Source organism: Anguilla anguilla, chromosome 5, assembly GCF_013347855.1.
Source record: "Anguilla anguilla isolate fAngAng1 chromosome 5, fAngAng1.pri, whole genome shotgun sequence".
NCBI lineage: Eukaryota > Metazoa > Chordata > Actinopteri > Anguilliformes > Anguillidae > Anguilla > Anguilla anguilla.
Window position 1 is genome coordinate 59,596,604 of NC_049205.1, and position 25,969 is coordinate 59,622,572.

Genomic DNA, 25,969 nt, shown 5'->3' on the forward strand with positions numbered 1-25,969 from the left:
ACCTTCAAGACTGCTAAATCTATAGCACGAATGTGTTGTGATAGAAGTATTAGAAAATATCATAGAAGTAACTACATGAATGGTCTCCCTCAGTAGGCGAGAGGCACCAACAGTAGTTTGTCATCATATTATTATATATTGTCATATATTATAATCATTATGATTATTATTATGATTTCAATTATTATTATTACAAGTCAGCTCATTATCATTATTGTGCAAGCATGGATTACTAAACAGGCATGTTGGGCGCAGGCTCAGTAGTCGGAGGGCCCAAAACCACCGTAGAATGCGTGCTACTTTTTTCAGTAACAGGAGTCCCTAGAAGCGTTCATGCAATTACGTATAGAGATAGCCACCGCTATACCTGTAGCATTAATAGCAGGCCAGTAGTAATAGCAGAAGTGGTAGGAGGCTAGTTTCAGAATTTCATTAACACTCGGCCTGCAGTAACCGAGGCATGTGCTTCAACTCAGACCCTCAGTCGGCAGGTAACAGAAAGGGTCTGTTCCTTGGAGCTAAACCCACAGCCGTGCGAATCTCTGGGGCTAAATTGAGCCGCCGCGCCTCCCCAGCGCTAACCCTAACCCCCATCAGCGCTGTCCTTCAGATGCTAATCTCGTTAGCCAGGATTTAGCCCTGCCTAATCCGCACAGATAGCTGCTTTCCCCACAGCGGGAATCGAGACCCTATCTCTGGGATGCGGGACTGCTGCTGAGTGTGCAGGTAAACGCCATTTTCCGTTTCCCACCTGTCCGAAGCAAGTTTCGCACGGAACTTCTCGGAAGTTACGGGCGAAACTGATACCGTGGTGTTCAGAAATAAGATTGTGGTCGTTGTCAGGTAGAGTAGGAGGGAAATGACAAATGTAGACTGTGGTTTGGTACTGGGGGCGGATTGCTGCAGGTGGTTTCGTGGGAAGGTGAGGTTTTGAGTGGTGACAGGGCCTTTAAATGTTTCTGGTCAAGGGTGAAAATTAAAATGGAGGGGCGGAGGAAATGTTGGAATATATCCAAGTGGGGTTGAGGACCAGTTTTGCAATGATAAAAAGTCTCGTGTGTGCTGATGCAGCTGTGTGCGTGTGAGAGGAGAGCGAAAGGGGGACATATGGAGAAAGGCGAAGAGAGGGTGAACTCAATGAATGTGCTGTCCTGCTGCGTATATTATCGTTATGTTCAATACCGTTCAGCACGCCATAGTTACTTGGTGAGGGGGTCAGTGTCAGTGGAAGTGCAAAGTGAAATTCCTCGTTTTAAACCGGCCCTGATATAAAATATTTCATTCTGATGGAATATACGTCGTCGTTGCATGTAAGCTCAGCCAAGTGCTTAACCCTGAACATTTCGGTGTTACGGTGACGGTGTTAATTCGGAATGCCGCAGCCTGATTCTGAAGCCAGCTGTTGTGTGTCCGATGTAGCCCACACACTCCCCTGTAGACTTTGATAAAGTTTTTTAAAACATTATTTTCTCCCCGATGAATTGTAGGCGGGAGGAAGTGAGGCATACGGTAATTTTCATATCTTAATTTATCTTAATGTTGAATGTTTTACGGTTTTTTTTTTTAATGTGTACGAAGCAGCGCAACTTTGCTCTGATGCTGTGTGGGCTGTATCAGCCTTGCCCACACCTGCTCAGAAAGAGTTTGTCAGGATGTTTCCACGGTGACCAAAGGAAGCGTTTTTTTTTGACACATTTTGGCTTCGTCAACCCGCTTGCTGAAACCAGTTTCCGGCTAGGACCAAAATAAGCCAGGATGTGAGCCTAGTAATAACTTGACAGAAATGCTAACGGCACTAAAGGCTCGAGCGAATTTATTTTTTTGAACTGCGGTCATAAAATATTTGTGGTAGACAGGGCCACCGGCGTGTTGGTTGGGGGTTTTGTTTTTGGCCACATACGTGCAGCTGACGTGAGGGAATTTTTTTACAGTCTATTTACTGCTAACAGCTCAAAAAGCTTTTCAACAGGTCGCCCCACTTGCGGTGTTCAGTTTTGCAATAAAATCACTTGACTCTCTTTACCGAAGATGATATGGGTGGTTTTTTTTGTTCTGTATAGGCCTATATCCTCAGCCTGGCAGTATTACATGGGGAAACTGGGGTGAAGATGATACATGTATTTTCAGCCACCAAAACTGTCCCGACAAGATTAAGGTCAAAGTCTTTGGCCCACTAAGTGCGAGGGACAAGTTGGCTTGTGATGGCAGCGAGGGTAATCCCCCCCCAATATAGGCCTACATATCCTACCATTTCTACTGCCGTCCAGTGTACCTTATCTATTGAAAGCTGGACCACTTAAGAAATTGGAAAATGGTTCATAAAACCGTCTGTTTGTTTGAAATGATTGCTTGAAATTAACAATTTGAAAATGCCAACGATATTTGAAACTTTCAAATGTCGTCTGAAATGTCAGCATTTACATTGTGTGGGCTGAGAATGGGCTCATCCAGGAACGTGTAAATGTGGCCTTCATATCGCTCCAAACCAGCAGATCTATTTTCCCCTTTTATCACCTCCCTCTCTGGCTTTCAACAGACCAGCTACCCATCAGCCCAGTGGAATGTGTCAGTGAGTGGGGAGGTTTAATCGTTTAAGAGGAGAAACACCTGTAACGCACTGGATCTGTCAGTGCAGTGTTATTGATTGTTATTGATGCTATGACGTTCTGTGGCTAGCCTAGCATTATCTGGTTGCCGTGGTGACCCCCCCCCACCCCACCCCTTCTGTGCTGCCAGCCTCTAGGATGTTTAGCTGGGTGGTGAAAGTGGTTCCCCAGCCCCCTGAACCCCCAGCAAAACTCGGAGAGGAGAAGCCCAACGCCCCGGCTCCTGCTCCAGTAAGTGTGTGTATGTATGTGTGCGTGTGTGTGTTCATGCGTATGTGAGGTAGAGAGAGATTTTGTGTGTGTGTTTTTGCATCTGTGAATGTGTGTGTTCATGCGTGTGTGGCCGGTAGAAATTGGCACATGTGCGCGCACACACACAATGTACACACATTTTTGTAAATGTGTATTCGTGCATATCCCTGTGTGACTCTGCTGGCTGATATTACAATATGATTTCTGTCGTTATTTTTTTAAATTCCATCTGTCAAAAAACTCCCTGTTTTGTTCCTCTGCAGAATACAACAGTGACAGTAAAACAGGAAGTAAAGAAAGAAGGTGAGGATTTTTAAATATGATAAAACCTCCTGAACCCCGAACCCTGAAGCAGGGCCCATGGCAATTCTTCTTAGCCACTGCATTCTCAGCCAACGCTTAGCAACCAAACTGTTCTGCACTGTTGCCAGGGCCATGCACAGACTTTTTGAGGGCCATAATGCTCAAAATAAATGGTGCGCCTGTGGTAAGCTGGACTGTATAAAATTGCTGCAGCAAAAAAAAAAGGTGTACTTTTCCTGTGTCTGGACAGGGGGCATATGCTTCAGCATTATGCTGATGTCTAATTGTGCACATGCCAGAATGTTGCTGTAATGTTGTGGGAAAGTTACATGTCTGCTAGGAAGTACGTGCAGTGTAACATTAGAGGTACAATATGATCATCAGTAGACAAGACATAGTCAGTAGTGTGGGGGTCAGTGTGGGGTTAATTGGGCTGGTGGGAGGCAAGGTTTAGCTACAGAGCCACTGATGATGTCATTCACCTTGCTTCTTCATGTTTTTGTGTTTTGACAGAACTTAAGGCCAAGACAGAGGAAAGAGCCACAGAAACAGGGTAGGTGTTTGTGTGTGTGTGTGTGTGAGAGAGAGAGAGAGCAAGAGAGAGATGGTAGTGTTTATTGGTGTGGCTCAGTGTGTGTGAAGTGGCAATGCATTTCCCTGGTCTTCTCTCTCTTTGATTCTGTTATTAAGGTTATTAGGACCTTCAGTCTCAAAGCTTCAGGGATGTTCTAAATTGTGCTGTGTTATGTATTAATTTTATTTCCGTGGCACAATCACATTAAAAACAGTGGAATAATGGGTTTTAATTCTGACGGCTCTATTTCTCTCTCCCCACCCTTCCACCCTCTCACTCTCTCAGAAACCAGACTGGTGTGCTCACCTGGATCTCCCATGGATTCATCAATGCCCTGCCCCAGCCTGTGGGCACCCCAAAACTCGACAGGGCCAACCCTGAACCGGAGGTACTCGCAATGTGACGAATATCCCAGAGACACCCAAACATTTTACTGTCCAGCCATAAAATAAGAGGATTTTACTTGGTTATATTTCCACTGTCCATGTGTTTTTCTCTGTTATGAAAATGTCTCATTATATACTGTATTTAACAGACAATAAGCTATTTTGATTCAGAGTTTGCGGCCATGTTTAATTCATTGTTGCGCATCTGCTCAAAATGCAGTGTCAACAGATGCTTCCACCCCTGATCAAACCTGACATTTGACCTTTGTGTATCACACATGCGATTCTGTGCAACTTCCTGTTTCCTTCCCTCTAGAAAACCAAAAAGGAGGAGAATGCCGTGGACACCAGGTAACGTCGACATCGTAGTCGTAGAACGACCTGATCAAACATGGCCTCTCCCTCTTATTTGTATATGGAGGACACACACTCAAAGAACGTCATGCTCTAAAACTACTGATTACATCAAAGGCACTCCTAATTAAACAGTGAAAGTGAGAATTTTGTCTCATCCGACCATCTGTCTAACATACAAAGACAGTATGACAGGGAGACATGACAGTCAGTCTGAGTCACACTTGGGTCCAATAATTAATTGAAATACTTTAGACACAAAAACCTCCAGACACTGTGAAAATAAACTTCACATTTTCACCAATTTGTTCTTCTTTCATGTACGTTTTGGTCAGTAATGCCTTGGAAAAAATTCCCAGGGATCTGAGGGAGTGTTTTACTGACATCCAAAGAGTTAAAGTATTTCAAGTAGACATTTGACCCAGGTCAGCTCTGAGTGGGATGTTCAGTCTGTTCAGTAACTTTAAAAATCTGCTCCACAACCTGGTCATTAAGATAGCATTGACTTTAATCTTCTCAGGTCCTTGTGGCGTGAACACATGGTGCATGCAGGACGGTGAACTACATCTCTGAGACTCGAACCCTAAATAGCGGTCGGAGTCTGTCAGTGTGGTTTAAATTTAAGGACGGTAGTGATCTCACTAAGAAGACATGCACCGCACAACAATTGCTTTGGGGGTTTTTTCCCACAAAATCTCCCTTTTCTCTAAGAGTGGGTTTGCTAAGCTCATGTTGATTGATATTTCATGGGTTGTGAAGGTCTGTGGACTGAAAGGCACAGGTGCTTATCGTTAGATAAACAGGTATGCTGCTGGGAAGCGCCTATATTGGTCTTCCTGAATGACTCATTCACTCTGATGGAAATAGAGAGGGACGATTAGTCAGTACATCACAGCCCCGGGGGGGGGGGGGGGGGTTCAGGTGTGATCAAGGTCAGATCTCCCCCGGACCATTAGGGTTCAACAGTGGTCACGGTCTTATTGGTCTCTGACTTCTATGGCCCTGGTTAGGCTTGCATAGTTTGAGGTTATCTGGGTTAACTTCCCAAGCACAAACATGCAGCCCTGTTCCAACCCCCCCCCTCCTGTTAAGACCCTGTCACACATCTGACCCTATCACGCACTCCACCTTTAAGGAGTGAGATCAACAATATGTGATTAGAATGTTTTTAGCTGGACATTCTAATGCTGATGTAACAGTCACTACTGGGAACTGAAAGCAATGGAGTTCTAGAACACTGGCATAGAGTTTTAAAGAAAAAAAAAAAAACATTCCAAAAAAACCTACTCTTCAAAGGGCAGGCTAATGAGTCAGGTATCTTGCCTGCGCACGCTGTGCCTTGCCTGTGCCTGTGTTATTCCTGGGGAGGGTTTTGCTCTCGGGGTGATTGACGTGTGTTGTGTTATTTCTCTCTTGTGTGACGGACAGCTGTACGCCTGTGGAAGAGTGAGTAGATGTGCAGCACTCTTAGGCTTTTTGGCTTATGCTTAAGCACTTTAATTCAGGGCCAAAGAGGCTCTTTGTAATGCTACGCAAAGAGCACAAGCTTCTCTGATTGCAGAAATAATAACTCAGAGTCGCTATTAGTTACACTTGCGCTATTCTTATGCACTATAAAGGAATGCATTTGGTTATACATCAGGTGATCTCTCTGTATGGCACAGATAAACCTGGGGAAGCAAACTGCTGGACCCCCACTTCTAATACCATCTCCACTGTAGGAATGTGGTGGGGGGTGGGAGGTGGGGGGGGGGGGGCCTCTCCTCTGGGGCCTCAGATCAACCCAGTATATGGAGGGCCACCTCACTTAGCACAGGACAACTTGATGTTTGTTTGTACAGAGAATAGATGCAGCTACATGGCAGACAAATCAGGGAACTGCGCTTAAAAAAACTGTTGCATAGTGAACCAAATTACATTTTTTTTTTTTTACAATTAATTTTTTTAGGTTTTGGAAAGTTTTTAAAGTGTTGAGTATGCAATTGCAGCATCATAAAAACCAATCACATTTTGTACCTCAATTGGAAAGCAGAAAATCAATTGAAAATTGAAAAAAATGACTAAATTGCTCCACCTACTGGCTGTAAAGGAAAACAACAGTAAGCACAAAATTACAGCATACAGTACAGAAGCCTTGTATTCTCACTTTCATACGACAACGAGACACATCTAAAGAACAAATATATTTAATATTTGTGTTAAACTAATGCGATGCGTGCGCAGGCAAGATACCCGACATCAAGGGTGTCCAGTCTTATCCGGAAAGAACCGGTATGGGTGCAGGTTTTTGTTTTAGCCCAGCACTGTGATACTTGATTCAGCTAATTAACGAATCATGTTTTTCAATCAAGACCTTGATAAGTAGAGTCAGGTTTCTTAGTGCTGGGCTAAAACAAAAACCTGCACCCACACCGTCCCTTTTTCGGATAAGATTGGAGACCCCCAGCCTACACAAACCATCCAGCAGGATTTTTTTCTCAAGACAACACTGGATTGCACAAATTTAGCTCACTGGAAAAAGTACAGCCTTATCCATCAACTGTCAACATGAATGCTGCTTGCTGCTGTTGCAACTGCCGGAGAGTTTCTGCTTAGTTTTGCATCTGCTGCCCTCTAGTGCTTTTAAACAGCACTGCGCCTAGAAATTTGGAAGCGAAGGTTTGGCAAGGCTGTAGACTCATCCAATTGGTTATATCCATAGGCAAGGCCCTGGCGTCGTTGGCTGGATCGCGCAGGGATTGGCCAAAGTAGTTCCTTTTCTAGAATCGTCCAAGGATCCTCCTGACGTCGAAGAAACAACAGAGGTGAGACAGAAGTGACGTCTGTGATTGGAGTAAAAGGCCGTTAGATTGTGTGTGTTCATTTGATTATTGGGCATGCTCTGTCCATTTAAGTCAGGTAGATGGTAGTTATATTCTAAAAATGCATGTACATGTCTTGCTGCTAGAACTTATTTTGTAGTTAGCCAAAGTTAGTAGCAAATAAATAAAGAACATTTATTATTAACTGTTACTATATTATACATTCCTACATCTGTTTAAAGCAGTAGGCTTGGATTTGCTGAAAATAATTATTCTTGAAAGAAAATGACAGCAACCCAGTCTCCTGAAGTAAAAGGTTGATGTCACTCATTATAAAAGTTTCAATAACAGCATTTAGTTTTAGAGTTAGAAAGGTAGTTGTACAGGTTTAAAATAAGGTATTTATTAAAAACATAAAAACTGAAAATAATCATTTTCAGCGTAGCAGTCGTTTTGAGCTGTTGAGTATGCTGGAGGCTAGTGTCATTTGATTACCTGTGTGTATAGGTGCTTTACACCACGTGTGGCTGTTCTGTCACTCTGGCCTGCAGTAGGACATCGCACGCTGTTTGCCTTTCCCAAAGACGCTGCTCCCGCCAATCGCCTGCTTGCGCTATACCATTTCCCGTTTTCGTATTCATCGCACGTGCATATCTGAATTTAGCTCGCTTAATGCGTGTGCTTCTGCGTGCTTAATACGCGTTTCCAGCGCTTCCATTTTACGGCACCTCGCGCTTTTGGAATGAGTTGCCTACGCGGCAATGCTAACTCATTCAGAAATAAATAAAGGTTTCCCCGAATTTATTTCTAGATTTAAATTTTTATTGTAATGCCGTCGGAGTTTAATTCCGTTCTCGTTTAGATTTCAGAGGTCCGCAAGGACACGGAGAGTAAGACAGAGGCCAGTGCACCTGTAAGTACGGAGGAGTTACGCAAACGGGCGCTAGCGTGCTTAATACGCGTCTCCAGCGCTTCCATTTTACGGCACCTCGCGCTTTTGGAATGAGTTGCCTACGCGGCAATGCTAACTCATTCAGAAATAAATAAAGGTTTCCCCGAATTTATTTCTTGATTTAAATTTTTATTGTTATGCCGTCGGAGTTTAATTCCGTTCTCGTTTAGATTTCAGAGGTCCGCAAGGATACGGAGAGTAAGACAGAGGCCAGTACACCTGTAAGTACGGAGGTGTTACGCAAACGGGCGCTAACGTTAACCAACTCTGGGTTGGGAATTAACGGCCAACACCCTTCCCCCCTGCTGTGTGCGTTCCCCCTTACCAAAATACGTCCTGCAGGACAGACAAATAATCAGGCACTGTCAGTGTTCCTCTCGGAAGTTTTTGTTGAAGTTTACCCTCACAAATGAGCCATAAAAGTCTAAACATTTATGTGCACAGCATCTAAAACTCAAGGACATATCTCTTGGGGGAAAAAAATACTACTAATAAAACATTACTTAACAATAGATTTAGATTGATATCTGGAGGAGAGACAGTTTGAGATCAGAGTCCCCAAAGTTAATGGACCAGGTTCTAGGGTTCCAAAAAGAACAGTAAATGGCGGGGGGGGGGGGTGGGGGGGGTGGGTGGGTGAGGGAATCAACACACTGCGCTCATAGTTATGTTCAGCATCAATCACGGACACAGAAAATGTACTGCGTTTGCATGCATGTTGAGTGATCGGGCTGCAGTGATGACCACACAGTCATATAATGTGAAGGCTAACATTTAACAGTAGTTCAGTCAGTTACAACTGATTATGCTGAAGAGCCACAGCTTGTTGACTTCCTGATATGTTGGTTTGCTTCCGCAGGTATTTGAGGCAAAAGAAATGCCAGGTAAGTTTTATAATAAAGACCTTCTGAACATCAGTTGCACATTGTGTGCATGTGCACGACATTAGAGTACATGGCTTTTTTTCTGGGCAGTTTATTGCGCTTACTGGTGTTGTTCAACATCTTGCCACTGATTTAATATTGGTAAATTGGCATTTTAGCATAGTTTGATTGCTGAGTCATATTATTGAAAGTGGAAGGCTTGGCCAGGGGTATGACACATGTAGCCCACGTAGAATTTGAATCCAAGTGGGCACTATCCTCTTAAGTGCTGATGATTAATCTCCGTTCTCTGTAAGGGACATGAGTCTAATCACATATAATCACATATTCTTCTATACTGAAACCTGCACTACAAGGAACAACCAATAAAAATGTAATGAGTATTATTTTTGAAAATATTTTCACCGCTGTGTCATTTAACATAATTGTATTATGTAAAAGCACTTAAACTTTATATCACCTATACTATTTTCCCCAGACTTTCTGTTCTTGTACATATCTGGCAGTGTGTCCACAAATGTTTTTTTTTTTTTTTTTTTTTGCTTTTGGTAAGTGGCACTCAAATTGAATTGACCAATCAGAGACTTGCAGGCTGTGTGGGTTCTCAGTGTTCTAACCCCTGCCTCAGGCACACACAGTTATCTTATTTAGTGTCACAGCATGTACACATAACTCCCTAAGAGTGTACTGCACTGAGCCTTAGAGTGGGGACACAGCAGGATTTTGATTATGCAGGTAAACCGAGGCTCTGTTCTGGGTGTGTGACTGTGTGCCGTCTGTGGTGGATATGAATCATTCGCACGGTAGAGTCCTTTATGGGAACAGTGTGGCTCTAAGCAGCAGCCCAGACGTGCGTTCAGCTAGCCGAACGTTAGCTTGTGCTAGCGCCGGGGAGGGGGGGGGGGGGTCAATTCATCATTTTGGAACTGATTCCAAATCGATACATAAATCTGAACTGAAATTTAAATGGAAAGAAAAATCCTCAAGGATGCAGAGCTGAGCCTGAATTGGAATTGCAGGATGTGTAATCTAAGTTATTGACATTCGGAGGTATTATAGTTTAATTTATAGAACGTGAATGCGTCGTACATTTTGACAAATACGCTTCGTACGATCCTCGGTGAAAACACTCTCCTTTTAAATTCCGCTTCTTAATTAAATCGATACCGTTTCCCAGAAAAAACAGAAGCTTGGATTTGAAATGTTTCAACAGTAACAGGGTGAAAAGGGAGGGAAAATAGATCTCTGCTGACGTTCTCAGTGTTGAACGCTCGTCGGGTTGCCCCGTGCTAACCGTGCGGCCCTAGTGCTCACCGGGTTGCCCTGTGCCCCCCAGACGCGGAGCCCCTCCCCCACATCCCCGTGGTGGAGGTGGTATCGGAGGTGGAGCCCCCTGAAGAGGACACCAGCTTTCCCCCCAGGTGTGTGTCCCATTGTTTCTCTACCCCCACCCTGCACCTCCCCTACAAAACAAAGTCTTTCAGCACAGCTCCTGACCTTGAACTCTCTCCCTGAGCATATAAGGGCTGCAAAGGCCTATCTCCTCATCCCAATAACTTTAAAGACATCTTTTTAAATGGTATTTTCTTATTCAGTAGTACTTTTTTTTACTGATTTTATTGACCTAGTTTTTTCATTTTCCATCTTGTGAACAAAACGTATTTGTTTTTTTACCCTTCTCCACCTCTCTTTAAAATGTGTGGTTTTATTGCATGTATTTTTTTTTAATGATGTTTTATTGTGTTATTGTAAAGCACTTTGAACCTGTGACCTGAAAAGTGCTCGGCAAATAAAGTTTATCACTTTTATTGCTATGAAGATAAGATTACACACACAACTCTGGAGTATTTTGCTACATTTGTTATGACACATTTTGGAGTCGTTCACTCCCCACATATTCATAGAGGGTGTGTTCTCTTGCGAAATCCTTTATCCAAAGCTTCTGTGCCCCAGTCTGTGTCTGTGTTTTAAAATATTATTAATTAAGCTACGTGTGATTTTTTTCCCCCTCAATTAATTAGATTCATTATTCTTCAGAGATTTTGGGCACTAAACCGCCTTTATCCATCTGTTTCTGTCCGTCTGCCTACCTGTATGTATATGTGCAAAAACGTGCGGAAATCCAGTCCAATACAGTCCAATTTCGCTTTATGTCAGGTTAGTGTGATAAGAGGATCTCTATCTGGTGAATCCATCCATTCATTATCTAACCCGCTTATTCCTGGTCGGGGTCGCAAGGGCATCCCAGCATGCATTGGGTAAGAGGCAGGAATAAACCTTGGACAGGTCGCCACTCCATCTCAGGGATCATTCAGACACACTCTTACCTATGGGCAACTTTTAGCCACGCCCGTATATACTATGTGTGTGTATAATGTACATAGTGCATATGTTATGCGTATATAGTACGTGAGTGGTTGCGTCTGTCTTTCTGTCCCCCCCTCTGACCCTGTCTGTCTGGTTTTTGCAGGGTGCTGGGTTGGCTGAAGCAGGGCTTTGAGAAAGTGGTGCCCCAGCCCCCAGAGGTCCCGTCCCAATGCAGCACGGAGCCCCCGCCCAACAAGGCCGAGCCTCCAGCAGAGCAAGGTCCGGAACTCTGAAACGAACCCTGAACCCGTAACGCAAACCGCACTCTGACCACCCTAACCCTAACCCTAATCCTAACCCGTAACTCAAACGGCATACTGACCACCCTAACCCTAAACCTAACTCTTAACTCTGACCACCCTAACCCTAACCCTAACCTTAAACCTAACTCTGACCACCCTAACCCTGACCACCCTAACCCTAACCTTAAACCTAACTCTTAACTCTGACCACCCTAACCCTAACCTTAAACCTAACTCTTAACTCTGACCACCCTAACCCTAACCTTAAACCTAACTCTTAACTCTGACCACCCTAACCCTAATCCTAACCCGTAGCTCAAACGGCATACTGACCACCCTAATCCTAATCCTAACCCTTAACTCAGACCGCACACTGACCACCCTCACCCTAATCCTAACCCGTAACTCAAACGGCATACTGACCACCCTAATCCTAAACCTAACACTTAACTCAGACCGCACACTTACCACCGTAACCCAACCCTAACCCTGACCCTTAACTCAAACCGCACACTGACCACCCTAACCCTCACCCTTAAATCAAACAGTACACTGACCATCCTAACCCAAGCCTCACCCTTAACTTAAACCACACACTGACCATCTTAACCCAGATATAGTGACTGGGACACAAACTTGTGTCCATTACTGTGTTTGGGTGTAGATGCCCCCACTGTTCTTGAGGCACTGCCAAGCTTGTTCTGACTTTGTGTGGTTCTACAGCTGAGTCTAACATGGATACTAACGTGTGTGTGTGTGCATGTTTGTGTGCGTGTGTGTGTTTGTGTGCTCATATGTGCGTGTGTGTGCGTGTATGCATTTTCCTCTGTCTTTCACAGTCCCCTCACCTCCCCCTGAACCACCAAAACCGGCAGAGATAGATGCCAAGGCCGCAATGTAAGACTCACAGACAGGGGGCGCTCTTCGTGTTTTCACACAAAGACAAACCTTATTTTTAACTCCATCACAAATCCCCATGTGCACATATCAACAGCCACTTCTTCTAAACACAAATATTTCTCCTTTTTTTCTGTGAATTTATACTTTTAAGTCTTAGTAAATGCTGCTTTCACTCAAAGACAGGGGGCGCTGTTTGGCATGGTGCTGTAACCCAGCAACACAAGTTAAACAATATCTGTATGACCATCAAATCATGTCAGCAAGTGCCCAGTAGAACCATCTGATATGTAGGTGACACGGGTATGGTTTAGTGATCACCTCTTTGGTTGTGTTTCGCATTGCCATCACAGCCTGGAGCCACAGACCAAGTATGTGGTGAAACTCTGGCAGATCTGTGTAGAGCCTGAAAGCGCACGCTCCCTGTAGCGCTGTACCTGCCTGCCTGCTATGCCCTGTTTAATTTGCCCCTCACACTGAGGAGCAGACAACAGGAAGTGTGCCATGTTAGGCTAATTTCAGCCCTGAGTTTAGCCACGCCCATGGCTCTGTCAAGCTGCTTTGTTATTGGCTGATTCAAGACAATGGAAATCTGAAAAAGGCTTTACGCTTCAAACATATGGCTAATGCATTAGCTTAGATAAAAACACCAACTCCTGTCCCAGGTTCTTCCTGAACCTTAGCATGAACTAGCTCAGTATGCTAATGTAATGTGTTACTGTATGGCTTAGGCCATTAGCAGCTGAACCAGTGACACTGATTGATAGCACAAAAGGCAGGCCAGTTCAAGTGCTTCATCGCTGCTTTTAAACCACAGCACAAAGAGCTGGCACACGCTAAAGCATAGCAAACACATGTATGGGTTAGAGCCACTGCTTGGTTAGTATTGATGGGGCTGGGGTTTGGGCAAGGGGTTGTCTGTCATTTTCAGGAGAAGTTGCTTTGTGCTGCCTTACACTCACTGTTAATGAAGACAGTATAAGGGTGCGGTCTCCTGATTGTGTTTTTTTTTGTCAGACCAAATCGTACGAAAACCGTTGGGTCACAATGTCGCAACACGCAAAGTATGAGACACCGTTCCAAACCGATCTGACTGGTCTCCCGGATGGGCTCTCCTGACAATCTCTTTGACACGTCAAAATTTTTTTTTGCCATTGTCTGCTTGAATTCGTCAAGTGTGAGAGGTCGTGCGAGCAGATTGTGTGTTTCATATCCCATTGACCAATCAGGAGGTGCGCCCAGTATGGCGTTTTGCCCTCTGTGCTTCACTAACTGTAACATTAGCTGATCTGGTCAAGAGCTTGTATAGTCTATACTGCCTTCTGATTGGTTGTCACAATCTGAACCTCGTTAAGTGTGAGGGGGCATCCGAACCCTTTGTGAAAATTGTATAATGTACGCTTGGCCTAAAAGGCATGAAGCCTGCGTGTGAAGAGAGTGAATAAGAGGTCTCTGTCTGCTTACTGCGTCTGAAGTCTCTCTCTCTCTCTCTCTCTCTCTCTCTCTCTCTCTCTCTCTCTCTCTCTCTCTGCGCAGTGTGGTGGGCTGGATAGTCCAGGGACTGGGCCGAATGGTACCGCAGCCCGTCACAAAGACCAAAGAGGGCGGGGTGAGTGAAGACGCCGCTAACGCAGTTCTGCTAGGCCTCATGTGCACGAGTCCCTTTATATTTCAGTACATTTTCAAAACAGACGCTTGGTCTGCAGTAGATGACACTGCAACCATAGATATCAGCTACACCCACTAGATATAACTAGTGCATAGATCAGTGGTCTCCAACCCTGGTCCTGGAGAGCTACAGGGTCTGCTGGTTTATGTTTTCACCTTAAAATCAGCACCCAATTTAGACCCAAGACACCAGGTGAGTTGAGTTAACTGTAATCAACTGCTCTAATTGATTCATGAAGTGCAGAGTCACTATGAAAACCAACCAGACCCTGTAGCTCTCCAGGACCAGGGTTGGAGACCACTGGCATAGATTCTATATGTGTACTATATATATTCTCAGCCACAATCAGGGAGCTTTAGCCATGCTATGCTAAAGAACAGTAATGTTTATGAATCAGTCTGATTTGTCCCATTTCTCTGTGCTGCTGTCCAGGAGTGCGCTGTCACTGTGCAAAATGGTAAGTTGGATGCTCATTCCCCTCTTGACATATTTACCACTGTCACAAAGAGACTGGAGGGTAAACCAGCGGTAAGCTCTTAGTGGGCACTGGAACACACCCGTGTAATCTAGAATACTGTGACTGGCCCTCCAAACCACCGATTGCTCAGAAACAGAAAGAGAGAAATCATAGTGGCTGCACACAGGGTAGTCATTGTATGTATGAAAACTCCCATCAGCCCCAAAAATAGACAAGCAAAAGAAATCTGAGCCTCACATCCTGTCCAAACAGGAAGTCTGCGCTGCTGTAGCTCTGAGCTGTGATTTTTTTACATCCACATGCATGCAAACCTGCAGTTACGTTACTCTCCCAGGAGGTGGTGCTGTTGGTCAGAGTCAGACGGTAGTTAAGGCAGGCCCATTCAGACTGTGGCTAGCGTAGAGAGCGAGTGCATGTGCGCGTGCACACTTTAAGGCTGTGATGTAGAGACAGGGGCCCGCCCTGTTGCCATGAAGCTAACTCAGCTCCTCTTCTCCTTCTGTTTCAGGGGGGAGGACAGTGCGAGCCCCTTAAACAAAAGGAGAATGAAGACTGAGGAGGATTCTTTCACACACACACACACACACACACTCACGCACGCACACACTGACCGACAGACGCATATGCGACTACGCAAGCAGCCAAACAGACGAGCAGACAGACAGACAGACAGACAGACAGACACACAGGCATAGACTGACAGTCAGGTGGTCTGGTCAAGAGCGAAAGATAAAGACAGGTGTATTCAGACAGACTGACAGCCACGTATAGACTGGTCAAGCAGTCGAGCAAGCTGGTAGAGGAGCATGAACAGTCTGTGAGACAGACAAACAGAGTGCAGCTTTCTGCTAACGGACAGACGAACAGACACACATTGCAACTCAGCCAAGCGATCAGGCAGCTTTCAGCTTTCCCACACCCACAATGCATCACATTTTCTCTCTGTGTGGACAGCTCACTTCCTGCCGGTTTCCTATAGCTGTTAACATTATGAAGCAGCAGTAATGCTTAAGGTAAAGGGTCAGTGAGATTGCTATCAATAGAAGTTCATTGGCTGGCTCTGTAACCCTTCCCCCAGCCATAGAATTGCAGGAACAAAAAAAAGTGGTGATGGAGTTTTTAAAAAAAATATTTAAAAAATTCCTGTGTGCTTTTAACCCTTTAAGGTATACACTCACAAACGTGATTGGAATGTTATTGACTGGACATTCTAATACTGATGTAAGAATCATGGCTACCAATTGAAAGCAAAGAAAGAGTTCTAGAACACTGACTTTTGAATTTTGGAACATTCCCAATAACCTACTCTTCAAGGGGTTAAAAAAACAGCCTTTGATGTTTTCACTCCTGACTTTCTGTTTCTGATCACTCTCTAAATCAGAGAGCCCCTCTAGAGCTGTGTACTGTAAGTGTGTGTGTCAACCAGACCTGGGCTAATTCAGTATCACTTTAACCAATTAGAAGCCTTTAAAACTCCTACTGATTACTGACCATTTTAATTGGCTGTTCATTTTGGTGTACAGCATGTTTCGTTGAAAATTCTTAAGAGGCTGCAGGACTGTTTTCAAATTTCTCCAGTGTTCACAGAGTTAAAGTATTAACAATACGTAACCCACGTCTGCTTTGAAAATCTGTTTTTTTTTTTTGTATTTGTGCTCATTGAATACACATTCCTCCACCTCGTTCTATATGTAGTTGTTTTTGTGCACAAGGCTATTACTACTAACACAGTCAGGGCAGCTAACGTATTACAGACATGATAAAATATATAAATCAGTGCAATATTATTAATAATAAAGAATTTAACCAAAAGTGTGTCTCATTGTCATGTTGTTTGCTATGGAGACTAGTGTCATATTTGATGGCAGGTTTCACAGTAAACTTATATTCATATTCCAGTGGATAGCAGGTTTTCCGTACACAGTATAAGAACTAAAGTATTTTTGGTTTAAAACATAACTTCTAGTTCTCCTTGCACCTTACCTAACAAGCATATATATTTTTAACCTGCTCTGTTCTCTAGGAATAGAAGGTTTTCAGGTACTTTTTTGAGGTACTTTGAATATTTCCACCTCCACCCATCATTTTGACCTTCAATGTATCAAAACTAGAGAAGCCAAACAAATGCAACAATATGGAGCATATCAAAAATTTAGGCAAAGGTCCAAGGAATATATCATCAAGCCGTTTGGAGATCGGAAATGTTTTTGGCTAGGTAAAAATAGACTTTGAAAGCCCTGTCCACTGTAGTGGACACCATGCATGAAAGGGTTAATGTGTTTTCAGCTCCAGTTTTTGTAATGATATATTTTCTGCTGTGATTAGGCAAACAGCCAATAAACTAAACGTAGCACTGAAAACATCTCCATATCCTGTATTTCTGTATGTTAACGGTTTAGTGGTTAAGGATATTTGAATTTGATCGAATTATCAAAACCACATACACTTACCATCCCTGAGCCTTAAAAGGTTTACTTTTAAACAAACTATTTCAAACATATTCAAAATAAAACTGCTCTTCTGGATTAAGCATACTAATACATATACATGCATACATGTCCACAGAGTAAATAAATGTAATTCAGGCTCATGATTTACATAACCTTTGCTTCTGATAATGAGAAGCAACCTGGCAGCATTGTGAGTGATATAGACGCCTGGTACAGCAGAAATCTTATCAGTGAGCAAACACCACTCAATCTGCAGCTTTACACTCCCTTTCTGGGTTTTCCATGAAGGGGTCCATCTTGGGTGTTGATCTTTGGTGTTAAATCTGGGTGTTGCTGAGCTGTGGACCTTGGCTGTCCCCCCCTCCTCCTAGTCTGTACTGTACAGGAGCCGGTGGCCATGGTACTGGAGGATGTGGACTCGGACTGGGAGAACGAGGATCACCCGGAGCAGCCAGACCAGGTTGAGCAGCCAGAGCAACGGATGCAGCCTGGACAGCCAGAGCAGCTAGAACAGCCTGAGAAGCTAGAACAAATCAAGGAGGAAGAACAGCCAGAGCAGCTAGAGCAAATCAAGGAGGAAGAACAGCTAGAAGAGCCTGAGAAGCTAGAGGAAATCAAAGAGGAAGAACAGCCAGAGCAGCTAGAGCAAACTAAGGAGGAAGAACAGCCAGAGCAGCTAGAGCAAACTAAGGAGGAAGAACAGCTAGAACAGCCTGAGAAGCTAGAACAAATCAAGGAGGAAGAACAGCTAGAAGAGCCTGAGAAGCTAGAGGAAATCAAAGAGGAAGAACAGCCAGAGCAGCTAGAGCAAACTAAGGAGGAAGAACAGCTAGAACAGCCTGAGAAGCTAGAGGAAATCAAAGAGGAAGAACAGCCAGAGCAGCTAGAGCAAATCATGGAGGAAGCACAGCCAGAGCAGCAAGAACAGCCAGAGCACCAGAATCTACAAGAACAGCCAGAGCAAATGGAGCAGTTAGAACAGCCTGAGCAGCTAGAGCAAATCAAGGAAGAAGAACAGCCTGAGCAGCTAGAACAGCCAGAGCAAATGGAACAGTTAGAACAGCCAGTGCAAACAGAGCAGCTAGAACAGTCAGAACAAGTGGAGCAGCTAGAGGAAATCAAGGAAGAAGAGCTAGAGCAGCTAGAACAACTGAAAGAGCTGGAACAGCTAGAAGAGCCAGAAACACTGAGCGCGACACACCAGGACCTGGTGATGGAGGACAGAGAGACGCAGACTGAAACCCCAAACGGGGCCCGCTCCCTGCCCCAGGTGCTGGAGGACGCAGAGACGCAGACCGAGAAATGGACCCCAATGGTGGACAGGACGAAGAGGGAGGCTGGGATGGTCACCATAGAAAAGCTGGAGGAGATGTGAGCGAAAGAAAAGGCTCTTTTTTTTCTCTTTTTGCTCAATGTTTGACTTCAGGGTCTGTGTGTGCATACAAATGTGGCCCTTAACTTTCTGTGTGAACTCTCTGACTGGCAACTCTTGTCACCTTTAACCTTTAACCTCTGACCCCCCCGGCAGACTCCGGCTGGAGCGGGAGGAGTCAGCGAGGCTGGCGGAGGGGGTGGCGCGACAGGCCGCGGAGATGGCGATTCGGCAGCTGGGGCAGGAGCAGGCGGGCCGAGGGGAGCGGGAAGGAGACGCCGGAGAGCAGTAAGCCGTCCCGCTCAGCCGCACGGTCCTCGCCCCCCCCTCGACCCCCCTCGCCCCCCAAGCTGCTCAGATCTGGTCCTCAGGTTTTATAGCAGAGTACAGACTCACCGGTACTCTTCAAACCACCGATATTGGGGTGCCAGTCTCTGGTCATATAGGGCCGTAGTGTCTGCTAGTTTTTATATTTCAACACATAAGAGATTACTATTTGTTATTAATTGCCAAAAAAAGAAAGAAAAAAAATAGTCCACACTCCTTGGTTCCATGGCTTAACTTGCTGCTAGTTGAAGGGAAACCCACAAAAACCTGCAAGCTCGCCAAGCTGTGCTCGCTCAGAAGCACAAAGCAATTGGGAGTCAAAGTTAAGGGAAATATTGAGACTAGTTCTGAGTCATCGACTTCCTGGAGAGGATAGTTGTGTGCCTTGCCTTGCTGAACCTAACGCCCGTGAACACTGTGGTCCTGTGGGCCTTGGGGTTGATTGGCCACAGGGGGACGGTTAAACCCTGCCCAGGCCGAACATTCCTCTCCCCCGCCGTTAGCATGGGGCACAGCTCTCAGCGGGGATCCCTAGGGGCGTAAGCACCGCCCCGTAAATACAGGCTGTGGAGGACGTGTCGCTATGGCGCCGCCGTGGTGCATTGTGGGTAAACGACCTCCTGCAAATCGGCCGGTGAAAGCTCTCCTCAGGTAATCGGCCCACTCGCTGTCTGTTCTCGTAAAGATTGCCCCGGTGTCCAGGAGGCAGAGAACGAGGAGGACCCAGAGTAAGTTCCTGTCCACGCCCTCACTTCCTGTTTTCCCTCCCCCCCTCCCAGTGGTTTTTCTCTCAGAACTCTTCTGTTTTCTTTGCCAGCTGCTTAAATCTCCAGATGTCCTGATTTAAATGCATTCCGTCCGCAGGCCTGTCTTTTCACTGTGCCGTATTGCGCAACACATACACACACACACACACATACACACACACACACGCACACAGCTGGATTTACAAACCCCACCATGTACAGCACACACACACACACTGACACAACCAGCTCGACAGGACAACCAAACAGTTATACCACTCTGGGGTGTGTCCAGAGGAACTTGCACGGCTAACGCCCTGCTGTTCATTGGAATTGGCACAAATAATTCTTAATAACTGTATGCATAGCAGGGGAACGCTTAGCCACTGAGAAACATGTTGCTCACATTTATATTGGTGACATTTCTCTTTCCCCAACGGGTCTTACTGTACAAGAAACAAGATAGTAGAGGCAGAAGCTCTGTGGATTTTCAAGACCAGGCTTCGTACGGTGTTAGATACTATCTAGTGTGTAGGTAATCAGAGCACAAATTGAGTCAGGAAAGTGGCAAGCATTGTTGGGCTGAATGGCCTGTTCTAATCATTATGTTATGTAATGGTAAATGGTAAATGGACTGCATTTATATAGCGCTTTTATCCAAAGCGCTTTACAATTGATGCCTCTCATTCGCCAGAGCAGATAGGGGTTAGGGGTTAGGTGTCTTGCTCAAGGACACTTCAACATGCCCAGGGCGGGGTTTGAACCGGCAACCCTCCGACTGCCAGACAATCGGTCTTACCTCCTGAGCTATGTTATGCTATGTTAAGATCTCATTATGTTTGTTAATTCTGGGTTTTTTTTTTGTAAGAAGTAGAGTACTGTTTAGGGATGTAACCACACTGCAGTGATAGGGAAATTAACTGGAGCCCTGTGTCATTGCTCGTCATGCTTCTCAAAATAATTTCCCATCTACTGTATTGTTACATTTTTACCTTTGACCACTGAACCCTAGCTGGAGCCTATCCCAGTGTACATTGGGCAAGAGGCAGGAATAAACCCTGGACAGGCCACCAATCTATCGCAGAGCACTCACACCATTCACTCACACGCACATACCTATGGGCAAATTAGCGTCTCCAATTATGCAAACCCCCACACAGAATTCGAGAACCCAGATTTGAACCCAGGACCTACTTGCTGTGAGGCAACTGTGCTACCCTCTGCACCATGGTGTCACCCGCCTTTCTCCCCTGAGAAAGTTAATCATCTCATGCTTGGCTGATGGAAGTAGAAAACGCTGTTTCAGTGATCCATAATCATACATTTATGTCCCATTAATGCTTGATTGGGCTCAGATCCGGTGTCTGAGGGAGCATACAGTTTGGACGTCACCGTCGTGCTCCTCTAACAGTCTGTGGACAGGGGGCATTGGCATTTTGAAAGTCACCCGTCTCTGCAGGAGAAAATGGCGTACCTTAAGGTGAGGGTGATCAACCGGTTACATTAAATAAAGACTGTCATCAACCTTGCTTCTCAGGGTGTGGATGCACCAGACCGTATCAGGTGTACAGTCCACACCATTACGGAATCAAATGAACCCTTCACCGTTTGGAACACTGTCGTGTATTTATTTTTTATTTGCTTCCTGTAGGCTAGGATTTACCTGCACTAGGATAAATACTTGCAGCAGTGTACATGATTTAGAGCTGCAGTCTTTGAGACACACAGCCAAACCTCTAATCCTCTCCCTCTACGGTTTGTCCTTTACAATAAAAATAAATCCAAATTGGTTTTTTAAACCAGTCAACAGTAGGTTATGATAAAAATATAATTTTTAAACGTTTGACAAACAGTCTTGCAGAGCTTAAATTTTTTACAATCCATTTACAAGGCAGGACATTTTGCTGAAGCAATTTGGGTTGCATCGGCCTACTTTGCCAAGGATACGGTGGCAGTGGCCCACCTGGGAATCAAACCTGCAACCTTTGAGTTGCAAGTTCAGTTTCCTGCATATTTCACTACAATGCCACCCATATACAATGCAGTCAAAGTGTGGAATGGTAAAGATGTTTTAAAAATTCTACGGCTTCTATCTTGCTGCCTGTTAGAGCCTCCAAGCTTGTCTTGTAGGCTAAGCTTTCTGCAGTGAAGCTTTCACTTTTCGACTTCCTGTTATTTCGTTCTGCTTCATTGCTGCAAGGGGCATAGTCTGAAATGCTTTCCAAAAGTATTACCCCTATTCGTTAGTCTGTTTAATATAAATCACGTCATTTGTATCGCGTTGTGCTATACACCAAAATCTAATCTAAACAGAGATGAGACGATAAGAAGTTACGGTGGTCATCCCGTTACAGATTAATCTAAAAAATAACATTTTCGTTTATTCTAGAGGCGCAACCATTTTTGGGTCTCTCTGGTAATTAAATATACTATTTATGTGGTGCCTACGATAGTGTCTTGAGATTTTCTGCCCATTGTCTCTCTCCATCATTTGCGGACGTTCATTAATTAATCCAGATGCTATAGCAACATGCTGATTCGTCATAGCAACTGCTTCCCCTCTCCCTAGTCACGACGTGTCCCTCCTCGACGGTTGCCCTAGTAACTTCTCCTGGTTTGCAGGCTGCGCGCTGATCCGCGTTGACGCCGCAGAAGGATGGCGCAGGTTCCGTGGATTTCTCAAACAAATGCCATTATTGAGGGAAAAGCTTCACTTTTACAATAATCTACTTTGAAATAATAGAGACTTTGTGCATTCTTTTAGGTGTACTATTCATATGCACGACCGAGAAGAACAATCATCTTGTTTATGTATAAACCATTCAGATTTGAAATTATCAAGTTATCCTCATGTGGATTTGTTCCGAAGGCAATCATTTTGCACTTCATTCACCGAAGAAACTATAATAAATGAAAGTAAGTAGCCTACATGTTTACAATAATTTTGGGTTCGTTTATTTATCTGCATGTGGATTTATTTTTATTTCATGGAAATAGTAATTTTTCATATCCTTGGCGTTGTATAATTGTTATTTTAAAAGTTATTTAGCTTGATAAGCATTTAACATGCTCTTATTGACACAGTGTTGCGCGTTCGCTGAATGTTCATCTTCCATTTTATAGACAGTGTGCGGAGTCAAAAGCGTGATAAGAATTTCTAGCAGGAACAAAAAAAGATAAAACAACCGGTGCCGGCGCTTATATATAGGCTAGTTCAACAAGTACGTTGAATTAGCCTCACCTTTCAGGTGTGGTTTGGGAAACGCATAGTTTAAAGTATTACAACGAGCGGTTAAATTATTACTTTGGGAGGGAATTAGTGTGTCGTATAATTTTAGGAATGCAGTCACATTGTTTATGCGGTTATTAATTCCATAATTACAGTAACGGTCCCTACACCCATGTTTTTAATGTTTGAAAATAGAATAATTCGCATATTCACACCTCTCGTGGTCTTTTTGCACGCTTCTAAACGTTTTATTTTTTCATTTTTAAAACGAGAGGATCACATTATTTAAGGTTTTTAAAATATATATATATTATTTTGGTCAACTGCACGCGGAATGCAGTATTTAAACAAGGCCATTCAGAACCAATTGTTCACTGGTGTCTGTACACTAATCTCTACTAATCTCATTATTTTAGACTCCTCTCACAAATCTGACGAATGATTCCAGGAAAATGCGCGAAGGACAACAGGCTAGTGAGTCTCGGATTTAAATATTTACCGGCGAGCTTCCCCTTACTCTCCCTGAAGGCTGCGTGTTGGGAACTTTGTTTTCTCTCGAGAGCCGTCTGTTTTCATGACACGGATCCTGCGTTAAATAATAAGGTACTGACACACTCCTGAACACGATAAAGGTGTGACGAAACCATAATTAGATTTTCTATTTAATTTTTGGACCCAGGCAGTGTACAGGGTCTTTTGCATTTAGTTATCGTGCGATTACGCAATTACGCACGCGCATTCTTGCCTTCAAAAACCCAGCGGCCACTGACAGACTCTATTCTCCTCAGGTGCCTGGTGGATGTGGGCCCCACTGAAGCTTCGACCAAACCGGAAGAAGCGCCGAAACCCGAACTGCAGGTGGACGAGAACGTGGTGACCAAACAGCCAACGACCGCAGAGACAGGCGCTCCTTCCCCGGCGGCGGCCCAGGTAACGATGTTCCTGGTAACCATGGCCATCGGCGCAGTGTGGTGACTTCATGGCTGCGCTGGCAGGATCCCGCTGATTTCTCCCGCCGCGGTTTAATTTTCCTGTTTTCCTCTTGTGTCTCTGCAGGAAGAAGAGGTCGCTGAGCAGGGGTGTGGAGGTCAGTCCTCTGAGTGCTGTCTTAAAGTGGAATGTCAGAAGCGAAATGGAACATAGAATATAGATCGCAGATTGTGGAGAATGTAGAAGAAAAAACAGATATACTTCGGTCTCTGGGCTCAGTTATACACTGTAAAATGTTCAGTATTAATTCAAATGTTAACAAGTTCATATGGTCCCTATTGTACACTGTGAGAATTGAATTAATGCTGGACATTTTACTGTGTATATTGTGATGCAGTGCAATAGACTGTGCAAAAATTATGTATGTTTACCGAGTGTCTGAATATCAAATTCATATTTGGCCTCTTCATCCCCCCCACCCCCCGCTGGAAATTATTGGGATTATCTGACAGTATTTTTGTTGACAATGCTGATATTATAGGTACATTTTTTGTAAATAGTTCTGTTGCAGGTATATTGTTTGTAAATGGTTCTCCCTCTAGCAGTTTCTGCTTGAGTGCATCTATCCATTTTTGAGTATTTATGTGCGTGATGGGGGTTAGGCAGGTTTTAAACCACAGAGCTTGTGTGCTGCACCACACAAGAGATACGGTCAGCCTGCTGAGCTCAAGACCAAGGTCCTGGTACCAGCGGCTAATGTATTGTCACCTAAGACCAGCGTAGCCAGAATTCTGTTCAAGGGGAGGGATGGGTCCAAATTAAAACGGTAATCAGACTGGGCAAAATGACCGACCTGGTGCAGCTCCTCCGTGCGCAAAATTATGTCCGTTTCCGACAGAAAGCTGTGGCTTCTACGTCAGGATGTCTGAATGTCGGATGTCCGTTTTCGGACTTGCGTCCGCCCCCCGTAACTGCACCCGTCCGTGCGGGGTGGCGTGACTGAGGCCTGCGAGCGGCCGAGGTCACTCAGGCTGAGGAGTTTAGAGGAGCAGCCCGTTGCCGCGGTTTCGGCTCGAGGCTCTGATGCAGTCCCTTGAGTACCAATCAGAGCGCGATTAGCCGGCAGTTTGGGGGGGGGGGGGGGGGGGGGGGGGGGGGGGATGCTCGGTTGCTAGCTCGGCGGGGTAATCGTATGTTGTGTTGTGTGGAGCGGCTGGAGGAGGCTGTGCTTGGCTACCCCTTTGCGTGCGCGTGGGTTTGTCCCCGCGTCTGTATGACGCATCGCTGTCAGTGCTGCTTGATGACGCTGTTCTCTCTGCCCCCCCCCCCCCCCCCCTCCTCCCCGCAGTCCCCGCCAGCTGCAGCGCGGTACACAGCTGTTTTAGGCGTGTCCCCTTCCTGTCTCCGTGCCTGGACCGCTTCGCCCTCCTGCTGCACGAGAACAACATCTCTCCGCCCAAGCTCCGCCTCCCCGGGGGCGTGGCCGAGCTCAGGCAGCATTTACCCCAGCTCCCAAAACTGCCCAAGCTGGACCAGCTCACCCAAAACCTGCCCACGCCAAAGCTGCCCAAACTGCCCCAGCAATTGCCCAAGCTGCCGCTTCAGCTGCCCAAGCTGCCAGAGAAACTGCCCCAGTTGCCCCAGCGGCTGACCAAGCTGCCCCAGCTCACCAGGCAGTGCTACCTGAACGTCCGCAACCGCCTCAGCGGCCCCACGCCTCAGCCGGAGCACCCGGAGCAGCAGGATGCCTAAACCGCCCAAGCCAGACCTGGAGCTAAACCGGCTGGTGCGGCGGGTCCCGCTCCAGCCCCACCCCCGAACCCCCACCCCGTCCTCCCCCAGCAGCGTGCTGGAGCTCCCCAACGTGCCCAGCTACCCCCGCCTGCCCCCCATCAGCCTTAGCAGGCCGGCGTCCGGGCTCTCCAACCCCGGCTTCCACCCGGACGACGGCCCCTCCTCCGCCCGGCCCTCAGGTGAACCAGCTGCCCTCGTAGGCGTGCCCCCACCCCCCCACCCCCCCGTGACTGTGCTGTGCTGTGCTGTGCTGTGCTGTGATGTTCTGTACTGTGCTGTGCCCTGTAGTTTCATGTGGTGCTGTCATCGAAGTTCTACGGTCATGTCTTGCTGTGATTTAAATTCCATAATTCTAG

General features: G+C 45.5%; 1 protein-coding gene across 1 annotated transcript in view; it reads left to right on the plus strand.

Moving 5' to 3' along the window:
* Positions 1-278: 278 nt before the first annotated feature.
* Positions 279-25,969, plus strand: part of LOC118228193 (cyclic nucleotide-gated cation channel beta-1-like) — a 39,336-nt gene continuing 13,645 nt past the window's right edge. Inside the window, exons 1-21 of the mRNA XM_035419530.1 lie at positions 279-726; positions 2,737-2,837; positions 3,122-3,161; positions 3,675-3,714; positions 4,021-4,123; positions 4,438-4,472; positions 7,177-7,279; positions 8,139-8,189; positions 9,088-9,112; positions 10,449-10,533; positions 11,583-11,698; positions 12,445-12,467; positions 12,554-12,618; positions 14,155-14,227; positions 14,720-14,744; positions 17,587-18,586; positions 18,744-18,875; positions 23,678-23,819; positions 23,946-23,976; positions 25,168-25,570; positions 25,662-25,792. Coding sequence (XP_035275421.1) covers positions 2,745-2,837; positions 3,122-3,161; positions 3,675-3,714; positions 4,021-4,123; positions 4,438-4,472; positions 7,177-7,279; positions 8,139-8,189; positions 9,088-9,112; positions 10,449-10,533; positions 11,583-11,698; positions 12,445-12,467; positions 12,554-12,618; positions 14,155-14,227; positions 14,720-14,744; positions 17,587-18,586; positions 18,744-18,875; positions 23,678-23,819; positions 23,946-23,976; positions 25,168-25,570; positions 25,662-25,792 — 2,716 coding nt within the window. The 5' untranslated portion in view covers positions 279-726; positions 2,737-2,744. The remainder of the gene's footprint in view (positions 727-2,736; positions 2,838-3,121; positions 3,162-3,674; positions 3,715-4,020; positions 4,124-4,437; positions 4,473-7,176; positions 7,280-8,138; positions 8,190-9,087; positions 9,113-10,448; positions 10,534-11,582; positions 11,699-12,444; positions 12,468-12,553; positions 12,619-14,154; positions 14,228-14,719; positions 14,745-17,586; positions 18,587-18,743; positions 18,876-23,677; positions 23,820-23,945; positions 23,977-25,167; positions 25,571-25,661; positions 25,793-25,969) is intronic.